The following is a 24,848-nucleotide window of genomic DNA, read 5'->3' on the forward strand; positions in this document are numbered from 1 at the left end:
GGTTTCTTGACTGCCAAAGTCTCCAAGAGCTGAATGCAACCCCTCTGCCCTCCAAAAGAGTATCTGGAGTTGCATGCACTCTATATTGGAAGAAAAAAGAAAACTACACCAAAAGTAACCCATATTTTGTGTAGAGGTGTCGCCTGTGTTTGCAGTTATGCGGTTCTGAAAACAAATTTGCCTGACACATCATCTCAGGTGCATTGTGAATTAAGGGTCAAACACACACCCACACACCCTGCCGAGTTTGTGTGGGGCTTAGGATGCCATGCAAGGTTCTGCAAATATGTTGTCAGGCCAGACCCCTTGGTAGTCAACGGTGTGAGAGTTGACCCCTTCCTCTTGTTCAAGACCACCTGAACAGCAGCAATATGTTTCATGAATGTTGTCGCCATTTGTGTCAATGATCTCACTTGTACTGGAAGAAGAAGAAGAAGAATATCCCGCTTTATCACTACCCTAGGGAATCTCAAAGCTGCTAACATTCTCCTTTCCCTTCCTCCCCCACAACAAACACTCTGTGAGGTGAGTGGGGCTGAGAAACTTCAGAGAAGTGTGACTGGCCCAGGGTCACCCAGCAGCTGCAGGTGGAGGAGCGGGGAATCGAACCCAGTTAAACAGATTACGAGACTACCACTCTTAACCACTACACCACACTGGCTCACTGGAAGGCACTAGGTTGGAGAAGACTGGCTGATAAATACATCTTACAACTCATGTACTCCCCCCCCCCCCCGCCAAGGATTGCTTTGCCACTTATATGGTCCATTGAGAGATGTAAAGAGCTATGGCAAATGCCACCTCATGCCACTCTGTCCTTAAGCTCTGAGAATGCCTCTTGCTTGTCTGGGTGGAAGGTAGGGGCTGAATTAGCTTACTGCAGAAAGGTAAAACTTAGTGCTTTTGCCTCACACCTTGCCCATTGCTGGTGTATGACACTTAAAGGGCTGCACAGAATGGAATGTGCCCCTCAGGCTGAAAAAGGTCCCCAGCCTCTGCTTTAAAGCAGGATGAGGAACCCACTGTCTTCCTGTTGTTGTTGTTGTTGTTGTTGTTGTTGTTTTCCACTTTGACATACTTTATTCATTTGTACAAGTAAAACTGATTTACACACTGGAAGCCTTAGTAATAAATGAAATCCAAATAGAATTCTCTGCAGTACAGTGTGTGTGTGTTTAGGTTAGGAAGAAAAGGGGGAAAGAGGAGCAGGCAATGGTGAGTGGGGTGGGGTGGGGTGGCAATGCTTCTATTCTTCTACTTAGTGTATGTGTGGGGTTTTGTGTCAGCGTAACTTGTGTGGTTTCTCTTTACTATTCGCTAGTGTTATTTATTTGGTGGTGAGAGAGGTTGGGGGTGGCCTAGGGTGTGGTTGGTTGTCTTTGATTAGCTGTAGTGAAACTTGTTTTTGTGTGAGAGTGGTGTGTGTGTGTTTGGTTCAGGTTAGCCAGATTGATTTGAATGCTGTTGGCGGGTTCTTCTTGTTGTCTTGTTGGGCTGTGTATGTGATAAAGGGGAACCATACTAAGAAGAACCATCTTCTTTTATTTGTCCCTGTGTCAGTTTCAGTTGTTGGTTAGTTTTTCTAATAAGGCTGTTTCCCATACTATTTGATACCATTGGTCCATGCTTACTCCTGACAGATCTCTCCAGTGTCTGGCTGTGATGTTTCTAGCTCCTGAGAGTAGGTGGGTTATGAGCTCTTTGTGTTGTGAGTGGGCATCATTGTCTTGGAAGATGTTTAGTAGGGCCAGTTCTGGGGTGACTTCTAATACTTGCTTAGTTATTTTGCATATTTCTTGTATGATTGATGTCCAGAAGAGTTGGATTTTAGGACATTCCCACCACATGTGGAGGTATATGCCTGTTGAACCACAACTTCTTTCATCCCTGACCATTTGCAATGTTGGCTGAGACTGGTGGGTGCTGAAAGCCACAGGTGCCCTGTCGTTGAGAAAACCACAAGTTTCTACTACAGCTGCTGCGGTTGCAAAGATAGACAGCGGCTTGAGTGGGCAATGCTTGGTGGCGATATTCAAAACTCTTGTCCAATTCAAACAAACAGGTTTTTAGCTTTATTTTACAATGCCAAGATTATAGCTGGATAGCAGTTCCCTTCATACTCCTCTTAAATACGGACTCGGAGATGGGTGCCAGATCTGACCACCCATAACCTGGCATTGTTTTGAGGTGCCGGTCCTTTATTTCAGAGGTGGAAATGCACCTGCATGTAGATATAGCTTTGGTATTTCTGCTCATTGGAGCGTCCAGTGTGGTGTAATGATTAGAGTGTCAGACTAGGACCCAGGAGACCAGGGTTCAAATCCCCACTCAGCCACAATGTTCACTGGGTGACTTTGGGCCAGTCACTGCCTCTCAGCCTAACCTGACTTCCAGGGTTCTTTTCAGGATAAAATGGGGAAAAGGGGAACTAGGTGTACGGCCTTGAGCTCCTTGGTTAAAACGATGGGCTACAAATGAAGTAAATAAATAAATAAATAAAGGATAAGTAGATCTCACCTTCCACATGGCCCATTTGTTGTTGTAATTTATATAAATTTTTATTAGTTGTTTTTTTTAACATACCATTTTCAACAGTAATTAAACATATTTTTACATCCTATTCAATTTTTTTGACTTCCATCAGTCCTGTCTGAAAATTTTCCAATCTAATCTCTTAGTATGTATTTCTTGTTTTCCCTGTTACATTTAAAACTCATAACCATTATTTCTATTCTTTATATACTTTGTAGCACTTCATATATTCCTCCTTACAAAACTTCTTGCAGTCCTACTAGGGTAATTTGTTGGTTACAATTGCTTTTCAAATAGTTCATATACTTCTTCCAATCTTCTGTAAATCTCTGGTCCCGCAGGTTTCGAATCCTTCCTGTCATTTTGTCCAATTCTGCATAGTCCATTATTTTCGTCTGCCGTTCTTCTTTCATTGGAATTTCTTCTTGTTTCCATTTCTTCCACATGGCCCATTTGAACAAGAATTTGAAAATGCAAGTACAATAGAGAAAACTCACCATGCAGTGACTTTAACACGATTAAATAATGGTGTTGGCCTTTGGCCTTGGTTGTGTTTGTTTTTTTATGGGCATTTCATAGGTGCTTATATTTGCCTGTCTTTTAATCTGCATGCCTTCCCTCTCTGGTGTGGGCAAACCCCTGGAGACGGCACATTATGAGACAGCACACATATTAAGTTGACTCAGCTGTGTCTGTTTGCCGCGATAGTGGGAAACAACCAGGTTGCTGTCAGTTACGGCGAATTATTTTTAGCAAGTGAAACGGGGCTCTTTCGTTCTCTGTGGACCTTTGCTTTGTGCTGGCGGAAGTCATCTTGCGGGCTGCTTCCTGCTTATCTCTCCAGGAAGGCAATTCCCCCTCTGCTAAGTCATGCATTGCCAGCCCAGGAAAGGACATGTTCTCCCACCTCCTCCAACCTTGCGTTGCATTTGCATCATCTGTTGGTGCATCCAGATGGAAAAGCGAGTTTGCATTCTGCAAGGCAGGCTGTGTAAATAATATATCAGCTGTGGCCACGCTCCTGATTCTGAACCCAAGAGCGATGTACCCAAATCCCCATTGAACTCAGACACTGCTTTTTCTCCTTCCCTTGGTAGTCGCTCTCAGGCTCACAGCTACTTCCTTAGTACAGACACCCTGGGGGAAATCTTGCTGCTCATCCATAAAGGCTGAACTGACATTGTCACTCCCAAGCTTCATCCCCCAATGCCCAATTCTTCTCTAACCCTTCCCCTGTGATGCAGCAGTTTCTAAGCCAGGGGTGACTAATTTTTTTGAGCTTGAGGGCCGCACTGGCCTGTGAGCATCCCTGCAGGGCTGTGTGTAAAACAATCCTGTTCAAAGTGTAAAAGTGGGCCTGGCCAATTTCTTATTTTCTCCTTTTTTTAAAAAAAAAAAAGATATTTATTAAAGTTTTCAATATATTACAAAAATTAGAAAAATAAGAAGAAAAATTAAAAATTAAAAGGAGTAAAAAGAGAAAGAAGATACAAAATAGAAACAGTTAAAAGCAAATCAATCTTTCCATATCATATCTTTCATTTACTTGTTTCCCTGACCTCCTCTCACCTCCCCTTCTTGCATTCCAGTTCAATTGGTTAATTCAGCAAATCCTTTCCCTCTTTAGTTTTATCTTAATCGTTTATCTTAACATATTATAGCTTTAAATTATCACCTGTTAGCAATCCATTTTTACATATTCCTTAACATTGCTGCTAAAAAATCCCACTTAACTTCAATCCAGCATCATTCTAACATTCATTAATTTTACAATGTTTCTGTAAGTAGTCTTTAAATTTCTTCCAATCTTCTTCCATTCTCTCTCTTTCTTTTACCCCAAAAGAAAAAGTCATTGGGGGGGTCTTGGGAGGGGTGTCACAAAAACCTTTCGGCATCATGGCATCACATTAGAGGAGCCTCAGGAGGAGTCAAGAAATTAAAGATGAGAAATTTGATTTCGGGGGCCGCAAATTAACTCACATGCGGCCTGCCTGCCATAGGTAACCATCTCTGCTCTAAGGAATGCTAAGCACGTTTCTTTCTACTACTACTACTAGTAGTAGTAGTAGTAGTAGTAGTAATTTTTTTATACCCCACCCATCTGGCTGGGTTTCCCCAGCCACTCTGGGTGGTTTCCAACAAAATATTAAAAACACAATACAGCATTAAACATTAAAAGCTTCCCTAAAGAGGACTACCTTCAGATGTCTTTTAAAAATAAGATAGTTGCTTATTGCCTTGATGGGAGGGTGTTCCACAGGGCAGGCGCCACTGCCGAGAAGGCCTTCTGCCTGGTTCCCTGTGACCTCACCTCTCGCGGTGAGGGAACCGCTAGAAGGCTCTCAGGGCTGGACCTCAGTGTCCAGACTTAACAATGGGGGTAGAGACGCTCCTTCAGGCATACTGGGCCGAGGCTGTTTAGGGCTTTAAAGGTCAGCACCAGCACTTTGAATTGTGCTTGGAAATGTACTGGGAGCCAATGTTGGTCTTTCAAGACCGGTGTTATGTGGTCTCGGCAGCCACTCCCAGTCACCAGTTTAGCTGTCGCATTCTGGATTAGTTGTAATTTCCAGGTCACCTTCAAAGGTAGCCCCAGGTAGAGCGCATTGCAGTAGTCCAAGCAGGATATAACTAGGGCATGCACCACTCTGGCGAGACAGTCAGCGGGCAGGTAGGGTCTCAGCCTGTGTACCAGATGGAGCTGGTAGACAGCTGCCCTGGACACAGAACTGACCTGCGCCTCCATGGACAGCTGTGAGTCCAAAATGACTCCCAGGCTATGCACTGGTTTCAAAGGTTGTTAGTACCTCTGATGGGGGACACATTGTGCTGCTTCTGGAGCAGTTTCTCCATCTTTGGTCCCCACCCTGCACTCAGCTCTCACCTGTGGCTCCTAGAAGCTGTCTGCATGCGACAGCGGCCACACCCCGGGAACAGCTGCGACTGGCCAGCTAAACCAGGTGAGAGTAGCTGATCGGACTCGAAACCTCAGTGAGTTAGGGACTTTCCCTGCATGCGAAGACAAGCTCTGGCAGATGAGACCAATAGTGGGTCCAACAGCCAAGAAGGCGGTTTCTGCATGTGCTGTAGAGGGAAGTGAGGGGCAGATGGGTCTCATCGACCTGGGAAGTTATCTAGGAGAAGGCAAACTCTGGTCCTAAACTTCTGCTGCCTTGCAGGATATATTCAGGAGAAGAAAAGCCTAAGGAGTAAGCCCTACGCATTTCCATAGTGGAGTCCCTAAGACGGCTGGATGGTGTCCCTTGTACACCTCCTTCCAACTCCTGCAGCCAAGACACGCATGGTGTCAAATGTATTGGTCTGCTTTCCTTTGGACCACATAAGCTTTGCACCCCTGGGAAGTCACTTTGGTAATAATAATAATAATAATAATAATAATAATTTATTATTTATACCCCACCCATCTAGCTATGTTTCCCCAGCCACTCTGGGCGGCTTCCAACAGAATATTAAAATACAATAATCTATTAAACATCTATTGACATTACCCCCAGATGTGCACTCCAACCTCTCCACTGATGTAGGGAAAAGGTCTCTCCCTTGCTTGCTTTCACCTGGATGCTATTTTAGCTTCTATTGCAGTTCAGCATCAGAGCATCTGCTTTGCATGCAGAAGGTCCCGGGCTCAATCATCTGCAGGTAGGATTGGGAAAGATCCCTGTCTGAAAACCTGCTGTTGCTCAGTGTAGACCGTACTAAGCTATATGGAAGCAGTAATGGCAGCTTCCTACGTTCCTCTGGAAGTCCCAGAAAACCAGGAGCAAATGGGCCCATTTGGGGGTAGTCCACAGGTTAGTGATAGAACATCAGTCCCTGGCATCTCCACTGGGTAGGGTTGGGAAAGAGGTGCTACCAGTCAGTGCAAACAGTACTGAGCTTTATGGACCAGTGGTCTAAATCAATATAAGGCAGCTTCCTATGTTCTCGATAATTACAATGAAAAATTATTATTACTGTCAATTATTAATATCAATGAAAAAGACAGGCTAGTTTCATTGGATTAGACTGGCTAATCTCTTTTGGTATAAGTAATATGCTACATATGTTCCTGCCACTCCGGCAATAAAAGGATAATTTGCAGGTTTTCCGTGACCTCTCTGGGTTTCTTCCTATAATGAAGTCTGCAATATCGACGTTCTGTCTTGTGCATCCTTTGCTGTTGTCCATTGACAGTGTCCTGTGAAGTGAATGATTATTTGTTCTAAGAGTGCAGCCCAGCAGCAAATTCTTATGAGGATTTATGGATTGTGCCTCCGAAAATAAGCCTAACGGAAAGCGCTGTTAGAGATGTGAAATCCATAACAAATTATGATGTCTCCTGTATTACAGAAACAGCTTTCCAGTCTCCTTCCTTCGTTGGAGAAAGTGGATTGGGATGTATAACGTTTTTTGGGGAGGGTGGCTCATTACCCAGAATACAGCCATCTGTCAGGATGAAGCTCTGTGTCTATATGGAAAGGCCAGTTGGAGAGCATTCAGCCCTGGGGAGAGCAAAGCAATGATAGAAGTCCACTGGCCCTCATTCTTCACTGATGTAAACCAGCATTATGCCGTCCATGGACATTACAATCATACTGTATATTTGAAAAGCGCACGACTTTCCCCAAAACATCGATAGAATTGTAGAGTTGGAAGGGATTCCATAGGTTCATCTTATCCAACCCCCTGCACAACTACAGATCCCAGGATTCTTTGGGGTAAACCATACATTCTTTGGGGTAAACCATCAATGTATGATGTGGATTTGACCCAGGCAAACTCTTTTCTACTCAGAACTACATTTAATAATATGTTTCTGCACCCCCACCCATCTGACTGGGTTGCCCCAGCCACTCTGGGCGGCTTTCAACAGAATATACAAAAACACAACAGAACATCACACCTTAAAGTTTCCTGATACAGGGCTGCCTTCAGATCTCTATGGAAGGTTATAGAATTATTTCTCTCATTGACATCTGATGGGAGGGCGTTCCACAGGGAGGGTGCCACTACTGAGAAGGCCTTCTGCCTGGTTCCCTGTAACCGCACTTCTCACAGTGAGGGAACCATCAGAAGACCCTTGGAGGAAGACTTCAGTGTCTGGGCTGAATGATGGAAGTGTACAAGCTCCTTCAGGTATAGGGCTTTAAAGGTCCGTACCAACACTTTGAATTGTGCTCGGAAACATACTAGGAGCCAATATAGGTCTTTTAGGACCAGTGTTATATGGTCCTGGCAGCCACTCCTAATCACCAGTCTTGCTGCTGCATTCTGGATTAATTGTAATTTCTGAGTCACTTTCAGGAGTAGCCTTCAGATGACTTCTTAAAGTCTGATATTTGTTTAATTTCCTTGACATCTGATGGGTGGGTGTTCCACAGGGGGGGCACCACTACCGAGAAGCCCCCCCCCAACCCCATAGATCTGTCCATGAATGTGGTAAGTGGAGCTCAGACAGAGATGGTGCCATAAGGCAGAAGAAAAAGGCTGGAATGGATCTGCAGCTTCGGTCTGTGATGGAGGGGTCACTTCTCCCTTACTGCCACCGCTGGAGCCAGTCACCCCACTTCCACTCCCAGACAGAGGGATGCAGACAGAAGCTGCAGGTCCATTCCAGATCCATTCCAGCCTTTTTATTCTGCCTGCATCTCTGTCTGTCTGCTTTCCATTGTTCTTGTTATTACCGTATTTTTTGCTCTATAAGACTCACTTTTTCCCTCCTAAAAAGTAAGGGGAAATGTGTGTGCATCTTATGGAGCGAATGCAGGCTGCGCAGCTATCCCAGAAGCCAGAACAGCTGCTTTCGCTGCGCAGCAATCCCTCTTGCTGTTCTGGCTTCTGGGATTCAGAAAAATTTTTGTCTTGTTTTCCTCCTCCAAAAACTAGGTGCGTCTTGTGGTCTGGTGCATCTTATAGAGCAAAAAATACGGTATTTTTAAAAAGCATTAGGTTGGGCACAGCATCCCCACATGCCTATGCTATGGATAGCCTTATCCTCTTTGAATCTATTGAATCCTCAGAGTCACAATCAGTTGCTGAAGGCAGCCTAGCTGAATTTTCCCCATTCCCCTGCCCCACTGCAGCCATCTGTGCAGCACCCCACCCCAGTCCAGGGGCTCCTTCTACCCTCAGGAGCATCTTTGAGGGGCATAAGAGGCAGGAGTGAGAGGAAGAGCCCACTCTGTGTGACAAGCACCCGTTTTCTCTCTCCAGAGACTTTTTAAGACTGATGTTTATATAATGTTCGCACTGACATCCTGTTGAGCTTTCCGATACAGCACAATTCGTTGACAGGATAATGGATTTAAAAGCCTTCTTTCCTTCCTCCATCCTCATTTCTTTTAGCAAGCAGTCCCTCATTGCAGAGCAATAAAAATGATGGAAGTGCAACATTACACTGCTATTTTAGTCTCGTGGTTTTTCTCAACAGCTGGGAGGGGGGGGAATCTGCTGTGAACAGTCCAATAAATTAACACCTCAGTCCTGTATTTTTGCTTATCTGGGAGTAATCCCCATTCAACTCAATGGAGCTTACCTCTAAGAAGATAGCACAGGATTGCACTGTTAGCATCATTGCCTGAGATGGAGTAAAGTTTGGAGCTGCCACGTCCCTTTAACCAGCTCATCAAGTGCTGTGCCCTCCCTGTTATTGGGCAATGAGCATATGAAGCCGTCTTATCTTACCATTGGTCTCTCAAGCCCAGTCTTCCCCAATGTGATGCTTTCCATTTGTTTTGGGCTACAACTCTCATCAGTCCCAGCCAAGGCCAATGCTGTGTATTCTGATTGGCAGTGGTTATCTAGCGCTGTAGTCTAAACCTCAGAGCCTAGGGTTTGCCGATCAGAAGGTCGGCTATTCGAATCCCCACGATGGGGTGAGCTCTCGTTGCTCGGTCCCAGCTCCTGCCAACCTAGCAGTTTGAAAGCACGCCAATGTGAGTAGATAAATAGGTACCGCTCCGGTGGGAAGGTAAATGGCGTTTCTGTGCGCTGCTCTGGTTTCGGCATTCCGTTGCTTAGTCATGCTGGGCACATGACCCAGAAAAACTGTTTGCATACAAACGCCGGCTCCCTCGGCCTGTAAAGTGAGATGAGCGCCACAACCCCAGAGTCGTCTGCGACTGGACTTAACTGTCAGGGGTCCTTTACCTTAACCTTTAAATCTAGACTCTCAGGCATACGATGTTCCCATCACTGGCTACCTGGTCATTTAAGACAAACCTGTAGCCTTCCAGGAGGTGCTGTGTTGTTTTTAATATTCGGTTGGAAGCCGCCCAGAGTGGCTGGGGAAACCCAGCCAGATGGGCGGGGTATAAATAATAAATTATTATTATTATTATTATTATTATTATTATTATTATTATTATGCTGAACCACAACACCCATCAGCCCCAGCAAGTATGGCCAATGGCCAGGAATGATGGGAGTTGTAGTTCAGCAACATCTGAAGGACCAGAGGTTCCCTACACCTAATACTAAGGCAGCGGTGGGGAAACCTGCTGTTTGTGGTCCCCATTAGGTCTGCCAGGGTCCTTCATCCATCCAGCCAAGCAGGTAGAGCCGTGGCTGGGCCAAAAGAAGGCTTGCGAGCAAAACCTTTCAGAACCCTGTGGGAAGCACTGTGCCCCTCCCTTCACACAACCTGACAGTCAGCTGATAGCTCAGTTGGTAGACAATGAGACTCAGGGTCATGGGTTTGAGCCCCACACTGGGCAAAAGATTCCTGCATTGCAGGGGGTCGGACTTGGGTGGCCCTCGTGGTCCCTTCCAAGTCTACAGTTCCGTGATTCTAGGATCATCAGTGCTTTGCAGGCAAAAAGTGCTGGCAGTTGGGTGATTGACAGGTGGGTAGCTCCCCCCAAGTCCAGCTCCCCACTGCTGCTTTAAGGGGAGACATCAGCTATTGCATCTGGAACTTTCTGTGGGCATTTGCCATTGAGCTACGCTGCCTCCTTGAAGTGACCATTGATATCCCAGTTGCCAAGCCGTCCTCTGGGCTGTTCCTGACTTCTCATTATTCATTTTAAAACAGCAGAAAGTCCTATGGCTCCTTGAAAGCTAACAAGTTCGCTGTTGTGCAAGCTTTCATGGTTTAGGTGAACGTTTGATGGAATTTCTAAGGAAATAAGCCGATGACTCACAACATATTTGTTACTCTTTAAGCCGCCCCGGGTTCTTTTCAAGTTGCAGCAAATTAATGCAGCTTCTTGGAGTGGTTTGCTGACTCCCTTTGTATCCCCACTTTCCCCATTGAATGTGTCCAGTTTAATGGATTCAAAGTGGGTTAAGCAATGTATTTTTTAAAAAAAATTATAGCACAGGCTTCCGTTACATAATAATAACATGCCTTTTGAGCAATGTTAGCCTTACTATGAGTAGACCCATCAAAATCAATAGTCCTAAATTAGACTGCTTGCAATGAGTCTACTCTTGAGTAGAAATAGTAGAGTGGTACCTCCAGTTACGAACGGGATCTGTTCTGGAAGCCCGGCCATATCCCGAAAACTTCGTAACCGGAGGTGCCCTTCTGCGCACACACGCGGCACAATTGAGCGCTTCTGCACATGCACGCGCGGTGAAACCCAGAAGTATACACTTCCGGGTTTGACGCAGCCATAACCCGAAGATTCTGTAACCTGGAGGTTACGCAACATGAGGTCTGTATTGCATAAAACTCCATGAGCTGTATACATATACTGAAAGTTCCCCTCCCCCCCAAAAAAAATAGTGGTTGAACTGATATATTTTATTAAGAAAATAAATAAATAGAACCCACTTAATATGGTCCAAATCAGGGTTCCCAAACTTGGGTCTCCAGCTGTTTTGGCACTACAATTCCCATCATCCCTGCCCACTGGTCTTGCTAGCTAAGGAGGATGGGACTTGTAGTCCCAAAACAGCTGGAGACACAAGTTTGGGAAACACTGGTCTAAATGTATTCAAACAAATTTAAAGCTTTACTTGAACATTGAGAGACAGATAGATGATAGAAATGTTCCTTACTATTCTTAAGGCAGGACAACCAAATAGCCATATATTTCTTGTACCCTGATTACATCTGAAAAAACTGAGGCAGGACCGAAAATTGTTCACATGCTCATTTTAGTACATCAGAGCCAAAGGGCAGCATACTCTGGCCTCCACTGTTCCCTACTGCCTCCCACAAAGAACTGAGTTGGGCACATCTGTCAGCCAGAGAAGGAGAAGCTGCTAAAAGGAATATTTTGCAGCAACCGCTGGGTACTCTAAGGGTGTTCACACATGTTACATTCAACAAGTGTACAATCCTGTGTATGGAAATTGTTGAGCAGTACACTCATACAGTTATTTGACTCTGGTGTTCAAGGAGTTCAGGCTGTGTGCACAATTAGCTGAGCTGTACACAGATGTACACTGTTGGGACCATAGCTTACATCTGCTTTGCACTCAGAAGGTCCCAGGTTCAGTCCCTGGCCTCTTCTCCCTGTAGACCTGGGGAAAATCCCTGTCTGAACCATTTGGGGATGCTACAAGTCAATGTGGACAATACTGAGCTAGATGGACCAATGTTCTGATTGGTGTAAGGATTTTCCTAGGTTCCCTTTCCACACAAACACTCGTACCTGGGTAGAGACAGCTGGTGCCTGTGTTCAGTGAGCAAACGTTCTGTAACTGCAGAATTATTAAACCACTCTGGGTTTAATGGTAGTTCTGTGAGAGGAATCATAGCTTTGTAGAGTTGAAAGGAACCACGAGGGTCATCTAATCCAGACCCCTGCAATACAGGACTCTTCTGCCCCAACATTGGGCTTGAACCCCTAAACCCTGAGATTAAGAGTCTCAGGTTCTACCAGCTGAGCTATCCCAGCAGTAGGGGTCTCCTAACAACTCTCAGCACCTGTAACATATCATAGTTCCCAGAATTCCTTGGGGGAACCATGACTGCGGTTGAAAGTGGTGGAATAGTGCTTTAAATCTATGGTGTGAATGTGGCTGTAGTGCCAAATACTGGGGAGCAACAGCGGGCATAGATATCAAGGGTAGACAAGCTGTGACTCTCCAGATATTGTTGGACTCCAAATCCCATCAGCCCCAGCCAGCATGGCCCATGGTCAGAGATGATAGGAGCTACAGGCCCAACAACATCTGAAGGACCATAGTTTCCCAACTCCTAGTACTGTTGCCTTGATGACCTCCTTATGGGTTTCCAAGAGGGATCTGGTTGGCCATGGTGCAGGGACAGGATCCTGGGCTCGATGGACATTTTTTGGGTGTGCTCCAGCAGGGCTCTCCTTCTGGTCTCCTTGCTGTAAAACAGATGGTCTTGGGAATGTTTCCTGAATCCGGATGAACATTGATATTAAACAGGACCAGAAGAAAAGAAAAACGAAGTGTACTGAGTACATACTGTACATATCCTAGCAGGGAAACAAAATAGGGATGGTGAGAGCTATTATTGAACTGATTTCAGCCGGAAAGTGAATGCAAGCTTTCGCTTCAGGGTTTTTCAGAGCTTATGTTGACGCTGGAAAGTGGAAAAATACTTGAGAGAGAGCTTCAAACTTACATAGTCCTTGACCCCCTCCGTGTGATGAATTGTGTGCAGAGCAAGTTCAGTCAGCAAATATGTTCAATTTAGACCAGGTGTGGGGAACCGTTCTCCCTCCAGGTGTTGATGTTGTTTATTTGTTTAGTCGTGTCCGATTCTTCGTGACCCCATGGACCAGAGCACGCCAAGCACTCCTGTCTTCCACTGCCTCCCGCAGTTTGGTCAAATTCATGTTGGTAGCTTCAAGAACACTGTCCAACCATCCCTTCCTCTGTCGTCCCCTTCTCCTTGTGCCCTCCATCTTTCCCACATCAGGGTCTTTTCCAGGGAGTCTTCTCTTCTCATGAGGTGGCCAAAGTATTGGAGCCTCAGCTTCACGATCTGTCCTTCCAGTGAGCACTCAGGGCTGATTTCCTTCAGAATGGATAGGTTTGATCTTCTTGCAGTCCATGGGACTCTCAAGAGTCGCCTCCAGCACCATAATTCAAAAGCATCAATTCTTTGGCGATCAGCCTTCTTTACGGTCCAGTTCTCACTTCCATACATCACTACCAGGTGTTGCTGAACTCCCATTACCCCTGACCATTGCCCAGGCTTGCTGGGGCAGGTGAGAACTCTAGTTCAGCACAACCTGGAGCATCAAAGGTTCCCAATATAACTAATTTAAACTGATTCCAGAATCCAGCTTTTCTGGCGACAGAATCCCTTTACCGCAGAATTTTATCCAGCTTAAATCTGCAGCTCTTAACTTTGATCCAGCTCAACTTTCCCTGATCCAACATCTTCTCTGCCTTGATAGCTCAGTTGGTGCTGATAACACCAAGGTTGCAGGTTCGATCCCCATATGAGACAGCTGCATATTCCTGCGTTGCAGAGGGTTGGATTAAATAATCCTCTGGGTCCCTTCCAACTCTACAATTCTTTGATTCTATGACAAATAATTTCCTGCCATTGTTGCTCTCTCTAGTCTAATAAAAAGGGGTGTTTGCTTTTCAATGCTTTCTTTTGGGGGGAATCTTTATTGGGGCAAGGATTCCTTATACTGCAAAACTGATGGCACTATATAAATAATGATAAAATAATGGTTCAGTATAAGGCAACTTACTGTGTTCCTGCAATATTCTTAAATGTGATGTCAAGTGCAATGGTGCAATTAATGTGTCATTTCTTGTTATGTATATAGCAGCCTTGAGGAAGCTTGAGCAGATTCCTGAGCAGGGTGAGGAGGTGGAATGTAACCCTTTCCTTCCCTGCCATGGTACCAGACCAAACGAAAGCTCGCTCCACAGCTGCTTTTTGCATTTCCTTGAAATGTAAACAGCAGCTTCAGTGGGGATTCTCCTCCCCCAAAGGATCAGCTGCTGTGAGTAGACTTTAAGTCTTTCCTTCCTTGTTGTTGTTGTTGTTTAGTCGTTTAGTCATCTCCGACTCTTCGTGACCCCATGGACCAGAACATGCCAGGCACTCCTGTCTTCCACTGCCTCCCACAGTTTGGTCAAACTCATGTTCCTAGCTTCGAGAACACTGTCCAACCATCTCGTCCTCTGGCGTCCCCTTCTCCTTGTGCCCTCCATCTTTCCCAACATCAGGGTCTTTTCCAGGCAGTCTTCTCTTCTCATGAGGTGGCCAAAGTATTGGAGCCTCAGCTTCACGATCTGTCCTTCCAGTGAGCACTCAGGACTGATTTCCTTAAGAATGGAGAGGTTTGTTCTTCTTGCACTCCATGGGATTCTCAAGAGTCTCCTCCAGCACCATAATTCAAAAGCATTAATTCTTCCCTACCATGATACTTAAAATCCCCTCTCCAAAGCAGCTTATCACATTTCAAGAGACAGCCTTCATTGGCATCCATGGAGGTTTTCCTTGAAATGCAAATAGCAAATTCGAAGAGGGGTGTTTTGTTTTTTTGTCAGAGTTCATTGCTTAGAGACAGACAATTAAATTCTTCCTTCCCAACACATGGCAGTATCGGTATCAAACTTGCTCAACCTGCCCCTGAGCTGCTATTTGGGAAGCAAGAAAGCATGCATGTTAATTGTTTTTGTGCAATTAACGTCACACCTACTTTTGTCCTGAGATGCAGAATGAAGTAACAGAAATGCAAGGCACTTCCCCCCCCCCACTAATTTGGGGAGAATTAATGCATTCACCCAGCATCCATTCATCTTGCCAATTCCCATGAAGAATCAATAAGCTGCTTTTGAGTCACAGCTCATTACTGAGGAGAGCATGTCAGGATGTCAGAAGCAGAAAGAGTCCTGCAGAGTCATAAAAACACCCTTTTGGATGGGGACATGCGATTAAAGCAGAAAAGAACTGGACCACTGCACATATTATGAGTCTGCCTGATTCAGGTGCAGTGCCGTATTTACGTATAAGCTAAACAATCTATAGCTTAGGGCTCCACTCTCTTGGGTGCCCCAAAAAAAATTAAAGGGGAAAAAACCTGGATGTACCTTTCCAAAACATAAGATAAAAAACAAATAAAATAAAACCTACATACAGCAACAGTGGCAAATGGCTTTAGATACCTCTTGGGTCCATAAATTACCATATGGCATATATTCAACACAAAAAAACAGCGAGAATTTGTTGTTGACAGAAGATAAAGGGCCCCATTACCTTCAGTAGCTTAGGGCCTCATCAAACCTAAATCCGGCCCTGTTCAGGTGGCAACGCTATAGACTTTTGTTAGGGAGCAAGATGTATGGAAGTGAGAGCTGGACCATGAAGAAGGCTGATCACCAAAGAATTGATGCTTTTGAATTCTGGTGCTGGAGGAGACTCTTGAGAGTCCCATGGACTGCAAGAAGATCAAACCTATCTATTCTTAAGGAAATCAGCCCTGAGTGCTCCCTGGAAGGACAGATCTTGAAGCTGAGGCTCCAATACTTTGGCCACCTCATGAGAAGAGAAGACTCCCTGGAAAAGACCCTGATGTTGGGAAAGATGGAGTGCACAAGGAGAAGGGGAGACAGAGGACGAGATGGTTGGACAGTGTTCTCGAAGCTACCAACATGAGTTTGACCAAACTGCGGGAGGCAGTGGAAGACAGGAGTGCCTGACATGCTCTGGTCCATGGGGTCACGAAGAGTCGGACACGACTAAACGACTAAACAACAACAAGCCCCACTGAATTTAAGAAGGCTTCCTTTTGAGGTGACGTGCATAGGACCGCACTGCCAGTGGCTAACGTGCTGGCCTTGAATCCAGGTTCCAATGCCACTGCAGGTAGAGATTTGAACCAGAGATTGCCTGGTCCTAGCTGGGCTTCCTAGCCACTCACCGCTCTCATAATCACACCCCTTCCTTGGAAACCTTCAACTTGTAATTTTGAGTGAGGAGGCGATGCATCACTGTCCCAACATGAGAGTAAACATAGCAAGAGCCCAAAGGTCCATTTAGTCCAGCATCCTTTGTTCTCACAGTGGCCGATCAGATGTGAATGGAAGTCTACCAGCAGGACCTGAGTGCAAAAGTGCTCTCCCTAATTGCAGTCCCCAATCCTAGGTATTCAGAGACGGTTCCGCTTCCAACAATGGAGGGAAAATGTTATCATTGTGGCTAGTGGCCACTGGAAGCAGTACCCTCCATGAATTTTGCCTAATCCTTTTTTTAAAGCCATCCCAGTGGGAGGCAATCCAAAAAGTTGATCTTTTTCTTTTCCAATTTAAAAACTCTGTTTTCAAGGGGGAAGGGAAAGTCAACTAGATCTGTTCACATATTTCCTCTCCACTGTGTGCAAAGCCACAATACACACCTACACACACACATGCACACGCCCCTTAATCTGCACTGAAAATGTTTTTGCTTGTTTTTAACTGAAAAGGTAGATCCTGGGAGTAAGTGCAAAGTGCAAAAATCAACTGACAGGAAAAGCTGAAAGTAGCATAATTAAAATGCGAAATATTGTGTATCTAAAGAAGTGTGCATGCGCACGAAAGCTCATACCAATGACAAACTTAGTTGGTCTCTAATGTGCTACTGGAAGGATTTTTTTAAAAAAATAATTTTTGACTACCAACATGGCTACCTACCTGTAACTAGAAATATTGAACTATTAAACGGGTAATGCTCACTGTTTCTGTGAAACTTTGGAACCATGCAGCTAATTTCTTAAATCTAATCCTCCTTGATGGCTTTATTTGATGTTTACCTCATTCCAGCTGCTGTGTGTGAAGGAGAGAGAGAGAGAAAATGGATACAGCTGATCTCTGTTCTCATTCCAAAGGCAGAATTAAACTCTCTATTGCATACAAACGCAAAAGAACAGTTAGCAAACATACCACTGCTAGTTTTAATTCTTTCAATAGTTTGCAAAGTGCTCATTACCTACTAATGCCCCATTATTCCCAACCCATTGACTGAGTCATTTACTAGTTAAACTCTCCTTGTGGTCAGCTTAAAAGCGATTAAAAGGAGACAGGTGTTAAATGGGTTGCAAGAACTGCTGGTGGTTTTTTTTAGGGGGGGGATTGTGGCCACTTGTGGCAGTATCACACCTTATCACTCTCCTGCTGAAATGGGGACATTTTGGCTCTCCAGATGTTGTGAAACTGCAGCTTCCATCCTTTCTGGCAACTGGCCATGGTAGCTGGAAGAAATAAAGAGAATCCTTTTGCTCCCTCTTTTGCAACACCAGAATTTGTGGACATCCATTGAAGCCAAATGTTAGAAGATTTGGGACAGATGAAACTACACAGCACATAGTTAAATTATGGGACTTGCTCCCACAGAAGTAAATGATGGGATTCTGCTGGCATACCTGTCAGTGGAGATTGGGGAGAGATTTGGTTTGATTCACATTTCAATTTGGGCCTGTTTATTCTGCAGTTCCCAATACAGCTCTTTTTCCTCAACTCTCACCTCATAGCATCCCATTCCTGCAAACTGTCAGTGGGACAGAGGGGAAGTGGGTAGGAACAATGGAGAAATTCGCTGTTGTTTGCATTTTAATAAGAAACTACCCAAGGCACACTTTTCGAGCCAGTAGGGGAACAGAAACACAGTTATCCTTCAAAATTCACACTTCTCTGATTTTTGCAATATGGATTTTGGAAAAATGAGAAGCTGAGAGAAACCACAATTAAAAGAACATTAGGAAAAGTGCTATGAATGTTATGTTTGTGATGGTGATAGCAGTTTTCATTACGAAATAAGCTCAGCCTAGATCTCCACCCCCACTTTGTGATACAACAACAGCCATAGGCTTTCTTAGTTCCACACGTGTCCACCTGGATTTATTCCAAAGAGCTGCCTACACTGAGGTCTTTTAGACACAGGTGGAGAGGAAACGCTTAACTCAATGTTATTACTTAAAGAAAAGTGACAAACAGGAAACTGAGTCCAGGATTTCCTGCTTTACTTTGGTACTAACCCTGCATAGACATGTTAAATCAACAAGAATGACAGCATCATTTATTTTCAGTTTTGTGTGACGGGGAATCTTATATTGTCTTACAAGCCTGTCTTCATTATAACCAAGTGAAAACAAGAAGGCTGTGTCACTGCATGCCTCGTTTCATAGCTTGGTTTCTCCATTCCTGGATGAGTATTAAGTGGTGAGCGTTTCAAATAGCAGACATAACTGTGTTTCATTGTTTGGTTTACTTTCAGCTGTGATAACCTTGCCTTCAAGAGACTCGGTTTTTATTATTCTCCTGAAGAATCCCCCCTCAAAGTTGTGTGTTAATGCCAATTGAACAGATAAGCTTGCTGTCATTTGTGGTTTTAAAGCAGAGGCTTTCAAACCTTTTAGGCCTTCAGGGAATGCTTTCTTTCTTTTTTTCTCTCTTTCTTTTGACACACTATTATTCTTCCAGACAGTAGATTTTTTTTCTGGTGGGATTCAATCACATACATACTGGCAAATTCAGGTTGTGCAATTGAAGTGAATTCGGTGCTCTTCCACAACAAGCTCACTTCTTCTCAAAATCAATACTTTTTGTGATCACTAAAATGGCAGAAAAACACGCCAGAAAGTGTGTGGGGTAACAATTGCTCGATGTTGTCTAACATCCCTGCCATCAGATTGAATGCTCCATAAAGAGTCAGTTTCATCTTAAAACCACCTAAAGTTTGTGCATTAAAGGAAGCAGCCCTTGACTGACCTGTTGAGGAAACGGTGAACACTGGGCAGAGAATTAGGAACCATGTTGTGACTGGTTCATGTTTGGCTCATGTAGGCATGTTAAGAACGTAAGAAGAGTCTGCTGGCTCAAACCACTGTCCCATTTAGTCCATCATCTTGTTCTCATCGTGGCCAACCAGATGTATGGAGGAAATCCACAAGCAGGGCTCGATCCCAAGAGCATTCTCCCCTGGAGGCTCAGAGCCATTGATTTGCTTCTTCTCCATCCATTTCTCCAACCCTCTTTTGGAGCTATCCATATTGGTGGCCACCAGGGCCTCCTGTAGTTTGTGCTGTGTGAAGAACTATTCCAATAATGTTAGGTCACATTGCTGTGAATGAAGAACAGGGCCTGCCCTAGCACAGGCTTTCTCAACCTTGGGCCTCCAGATGTTTTTGGCCTACAACTCCCATGATCCCTAGCTAGCAGGACCAGTGGCCAGGAATGATGGGAACTGTAGTCTCAAAACATCTGGAGGCCCAAGGTTGAGGAAGCCTGCCCTAGCATAGGAGGTAGCTGCCTCAGGCGGCAGATGTTAAGGGATGGTGAACTGTGGGGTAGGTTTGGAGGATGGAGCTGTGTGTAACCATGCAGCCTGCCGTTTGCTCCCTAAGCTAGCTTCAGGTGCGGTGGAGAAATGTTTTATATGAAGTATGATTTGACTGCCAGACCAGTTGCCTTCTGCCCATGGAAGCAGCCATCTTTTCCTTCGCCTCAGGCAGCAAAATGGCTTGGGCCTGTCCTGTTCAAGACTGTGCCTTAGAATGTACTCTCTGCTCTGTTTAAAGCTCCTGTGAGGAGCTAGAAACTTTTGAAACCTGTGTGTGTGTGTGTGTGTGTGTGTGCGCGCGCGCATGCACGTAAGTATGTGTGTAAGTAAAAGAATAAAGCTAATTTCATTGTTTCAGGCTCTTGGTTAATTTTATTAAATTATTCTTTGCTCTAAGTCTCAAATGACAGCTACAGTATTTGTTAGCTGACCAGAAATTCATCCTGCAAAGCTGCCCTAGAATATCCTCCCACTCAGGAAAGTGAAGATTACAAGACATTTGATTTGATTTCTCCCAGCATTTTCTCTCTCAGTCTAAAGGGTTCGTCAGAAGAGGCAGCTTGGAAATGTTAAAGAAGCCTTTTAGTCACTGCTTAGCATTCAGGCTTGGGGAAGCAGAAGACAGCTTTATCTCCTCTGCCCCCACAAATTCCTCATCCCTCTTCTCTGCCGAGGCCAGAAGGGCTTGGCTCAGAAGGGGTCAGGAGAAGGGGCTGTTTCCAGAGCTCCTTGGAAGAAGCCAAGGAGTTCTTCTGCTGGAAATAGTTGCTCCTCAACATATCCTTTGCTCCCTGGTGATTTTATTTGCTATGTGCATTTTCTCCTCCTAAGCTTCACGGTACGCACACAAAAAGCTTATTCACTGTTTCACATTTTCCAGCAATGCTGCCCTGCTTTCTTTTCTTTTTCTTTTTCTTTTTTGTTAGCCAGCAAAATGGTTTAGCAACTCGGCCATTGTCCAAGCTGTTTGGAATTCAAGAGTGGCAGAGAAGGGGAAAAACAAAGAGCCTGATGCTTAACCCCTGTTTTCACTTGTTGGACATTCTCATCCCACACTTTTCCTGCAAGGAATTTGATGCCAGCAGCATAGGAAACTGCCTTGGACCAAGCCAGACCAATTGTCCATCTGCATCAGCGTTGTCCACTCTTCCCTGCATATATGGCTCTCCCCCTCCAACCCATTTTATCTTAACAACAACCCTGTGAGGTAGATTAGGCTAGAGAGATTGACAGGCCCAAGCTCACCCAGTGGTTGGGTAGGGTTTTTGACTTGAGTCTCCCCAGTCCTCAGGGATGGGGGTGGGGAGGATCTTCAGATCTCATTGGCCTCCGACTGCAACCTCCAAGAGCTGTTCAGCAATAGAACAGCCTTCCTTAGAAGGTGATGGAGAGCCAATGTGGTGTAGTGGTTAAGAGCAGTAGACTGGTAATCTGGAGAACCAGGTTTGCTTCCCCGCTCCTCCACATGCAGCTGCTGGGGGACCTTGGGCCAGTCACACTTCTTTGAAGTCTCTCAGCCCCACTCACCTCACAGAGTGTTTGTTGTGGGGGAGGAAGGGAAAGGAGAATGTTAGCCACTTTGAGACTCCTTCGGGTAGTGATAAAGCGGGATATCAAATCCAAACTCCTACTCCTCCTCCTCCTCCTTCTTCATGGGATGGCCATCCATCAAGGATTATTTAGCTGTGATTACTGCATTGCAGGAGGTTGGGGGTTGGAAGTCCCTTCCAATTCTGTGAGTCTTCATCTCCCGATTGACGATGCTAGCTGGGAGCTAATGGGAGTCCAAGACCCTAGACCATGGATAGGCAAACTAAGGCCTGGGGGCCAGATCCGGCCCAATCACCTTCTAAATCCGGCCCTCGGACGGTCCAAGAATCAGCGTCTTTTTCATGAGTAGAATGTGTGCTTTTGTTTCAAATGCATCTTTGGGTTATTTGTAGGGCCTGCCTGGTGCTTTTACATGAATAGAATGCATGCTTTTATTTAAAATGCATCTCTGGGTTATTTGTGGGGCATAGGAATTCATTCATTCCCCCCCTTCAAAACATAGTCCGGCCCCCCACAAGGTCTGAGGGACAGTGGACCGGCCCCCTGCTGAAAAAGTTTGCCGACCCCTGCCCTAGACTCATTTGACATCACAGCCAGTAGGTGTGCCTGAGGATTGCACCACTGGATTCCACATAGTGCTTGCCGCAGTAATATGGAGTTTCTGGGGCCCCCCCTCTCCACACACACCCCAGGCACTTTTTGAAGACTTCTGTTGAGTTGTTTGGAAACCCAGTCGGTGGATTTGAAGTGTGTTGGCTGCAGTACAGGAGCTTGATCACATGGATAAGGCTCTGCGGAGAGAAAATGGAAATCCAGCACATTCCTTTGTGGTGACACATCTGTGTTGTGGGGGGAGAGGCTTTTGCAGCAGCAGTTTTATCTGAAAGCTGTCAACGTTTTGAAAGTTGAGGCACTTTTTGTGGTTCCCCCATGCCCCTGAGGTTTGGCTGAACGTCATCAGGGGCTGAACCTCCAGCGGGACAGCACCTGCAATGTGGAACTCCTTGCCACTAGAGGTTCAGCAGCAGCCATCTCTACTCGTATTCTAAGAACTGTTATTATTCAGGCTGGCTTTTTGCACCTGAGATTCTTTGCCAACCATCTCTTGCTGATGTGTCTGGCATTTTTAGAATGGTAGAGTTGGAAGTGGGACCCCATGAGTCATCTAGTCCAAAGCTTCCATGGCAGATGGCCATCCAATCCCTTATTGTAATGTGGTGTTTTATAGTCTGTGGTGCCGCCTTGTGATGAGTTATATAAAAGTGCAGTTTATGGATATTTAAGTAAATAAACCAACAATAAATAAATGCCTGAGCTTCTCTCTTTCTCTCTCCCACTTTTAGGAGTCACCGGCCAACATGTCTCTCAAGAAGGAAGGTGTGCAGAAGAAATGGGCTGCCTTGAAGGAGAAGCTGGGTTCTCAGGACTCCGATCAGACGGAGGCCAACCTGGAAAACGCAGAGCCAGAGCTGTGCATCCGCCTCCTGCAGATCCCATCTGTGGTGAACTACTCAGGGCTCAAGAAGCGGCTGGAGAGCAGCGACGATGGCTGGATGGTCCAGTTTCTGGAGCTCTGCGGACTGGATCTCCTGCTTGAGGCCCTGGACAGGCTTTCAGGGAGGGGGGTCTCCAGGATCTCGGATGCCCTGTTGCAGCTGACTTGCATCAACTGCGTGCGAGCAGTCATGAACTCCCAGAAGGGCATCGAGTACATTGTGAGCAATGAAGGCTACGTCAGGAAACTCTCCCAAGGTGAGAGAATGTTTCCCTCGTTCTTTCCACGCAGTGTTTGCAGGCACACAAAACATGTAGTGGGACGCGGGTGGCGCTGTGGGTTAAACCACAGAGCCTCGGACTTGCTGATCAGAAGGTCGGTGGTTTGAATCCCCGTGACGGGGTGACCTTCCGTTGCTCAGTCCCTGCTCCTGCCAACCTAGCAGTTCGAAAGCACGTCAAAGTGCAAGAAGATAAATAGGTACCGCTCTGGCGGGAAGGTAAACGCCGTTTCCGTGCGCTGCTCTGGTTCGCCAGAAGCGGCTTAGTCATGCTGGCCACATGACCCAGAAGCTGTACGCCGGCTCCCTCAGCCAGTAAAGCGAGATGAGCGCCGCAACCCCAGAGTCGGTCATGACTGGACCCAATGGTCAGGGGTCCCTTTACCCTTTACCTAAAACATGTAGTTGCAATGCAACAAAAGTAGACCTAGACCATGGGTAGGACAAACTAAGGCCTGGGAGCCCGATCCGGCCCAATCACATTCTAAATCTGCCCCACGGACGGTCTGGGAATCAGCGTGTTTTTACATGAGTAGAATGTGTCCTTTTATTTAAAATGCACCTCTGGGTTATTTGTGGGGCCTGCCTGGTGTTTTTACATGAGTAGAATGCGTGCTTTATTTAAAATGCATCTCTGGGTTATTTGTGGAGCATAGGAATTCGTTCATTTTCCCCCCGTCAAAATATAGTCCGGCCCCCCACAAGGTCTGAAGGACTGTTGACCGGCCCCCTGATGAAAAAGTTTGCTGACGCCTGGTTTGACAATAAATAAAATGTTTAGAAATACCCAGTGCTTTTTTCTTTAAAAGAATGTTTAGGGGTACTCTCATTTTAATAATAATAATAATAATAATAATAATAATAATAATAATTTATGCCCCGCCCAGCCACTCTGGGTGGCTTCCAACAAAAGATAAAAATACAGTAAAACATAAGTCATTAAAAACTTCCCTTAACTGCCTTCAGATGTCTTCTAAACATCAGATGGTTGTTTATTTCTTTAACATCTGATGGGAGGGCGTTCCACAGGGTGAGTGCCACTACTGAGAAGGCCCTCTGCCTGGTTCCCTGTAACTTGGCTTCTCACAGTGAGGGAACCACCAGAAGGCCCTCCCAGCTGGACCTCAGTGTCCAGGCAGAACGATGGGGGTGGAGATGCTCCTTCAGGTATACTGGACTTTCTTTACTCAAGAAAATCTCCATTATAGTAATTTTCCTACTCATATTGAAATACTGCCCCTCGATGAGGCCAAAGTTGTCATTAGTAAAACACCACACATCCACATTCTACACTGCTCCACACATTAAACAATCGCTTCCTTCTGAGACTCAGGAAACACTGTGAGAGGAAATGAGGCCGCCATCAGGGGTAGCAGCAGAACTGACAATTCACCGTGCTAGAGAAGAAACTTAGAAATATTTTTTTTTTAGTTTCTTCTTCCATTAGAGTCACAACATGTTTAGGAGCATGCGTACCCCCAGGGAAAAAAGTACTGGAAGTACGCAACCAAACTGAGCAGGGGCACACTTTTCCCCAAGCAGGTGGGATTTGTGCCTTCCTGAACTAAGCCGTTTCCTAATTTGTTGTCTCGAGGTTTGACTAGGGTTATTAGACATCCCCGGTTCCCAGGGACAATCCCTGGATTTGTAAACTTGTCCCTGGACAAATTCCATCCCTGGAATGTCCCCAGATTTGCAAATCTGTCCTCAGGAAGCGTGGCAGTGGCAGCCTCAGCAGCCCAGAGACAGTCTGGTAGTGCAGTTGGCTCTGGCTGGCTTCA

General features: G+C 45.5%; 1 protein-coding gene across 10 annotated transcripts in view; it reads left to right on the plus strand.

Moving 5' to 3' along the window:
- The window catches only part of INF2 (inverted formin 2), a 71,302-nt gene that overhangs the window by 13,215 nt on the left and 33,239 nt on the right, over positions 1 to 24,848 (plus strand). For all 10 annotated transcript variants that reach the window (XR_014509631.1, XM_083433812.1, XM_083433809.1 and 7 more), the window contains exon 2: positions 22,636 to 23,044. Coding sequence is in view for 9 of the 10 variants with exons in the window: in XM_083433812.1 (XP_083289938.1) it covers positions 22,651 to 23,044 (394 nt within the window). In the remaining variant the exon portion in view is untranslated. The remainder of the gene's footprint in view (positions 1 to 22,635; positions 23,045 to 24,848) is intronic.

Source organism: Podarcis tiliguerta (genome assembly GCF_965153285.1).
Source record: "Podarcis tiliguerta genome assembly, chromosome: 1".
NCBI lineage: Eukaryota > Metazoa > Chordata > Lepidosauria > Squamata > Lacertidae > Podarcis > Podarcis tiliguerta.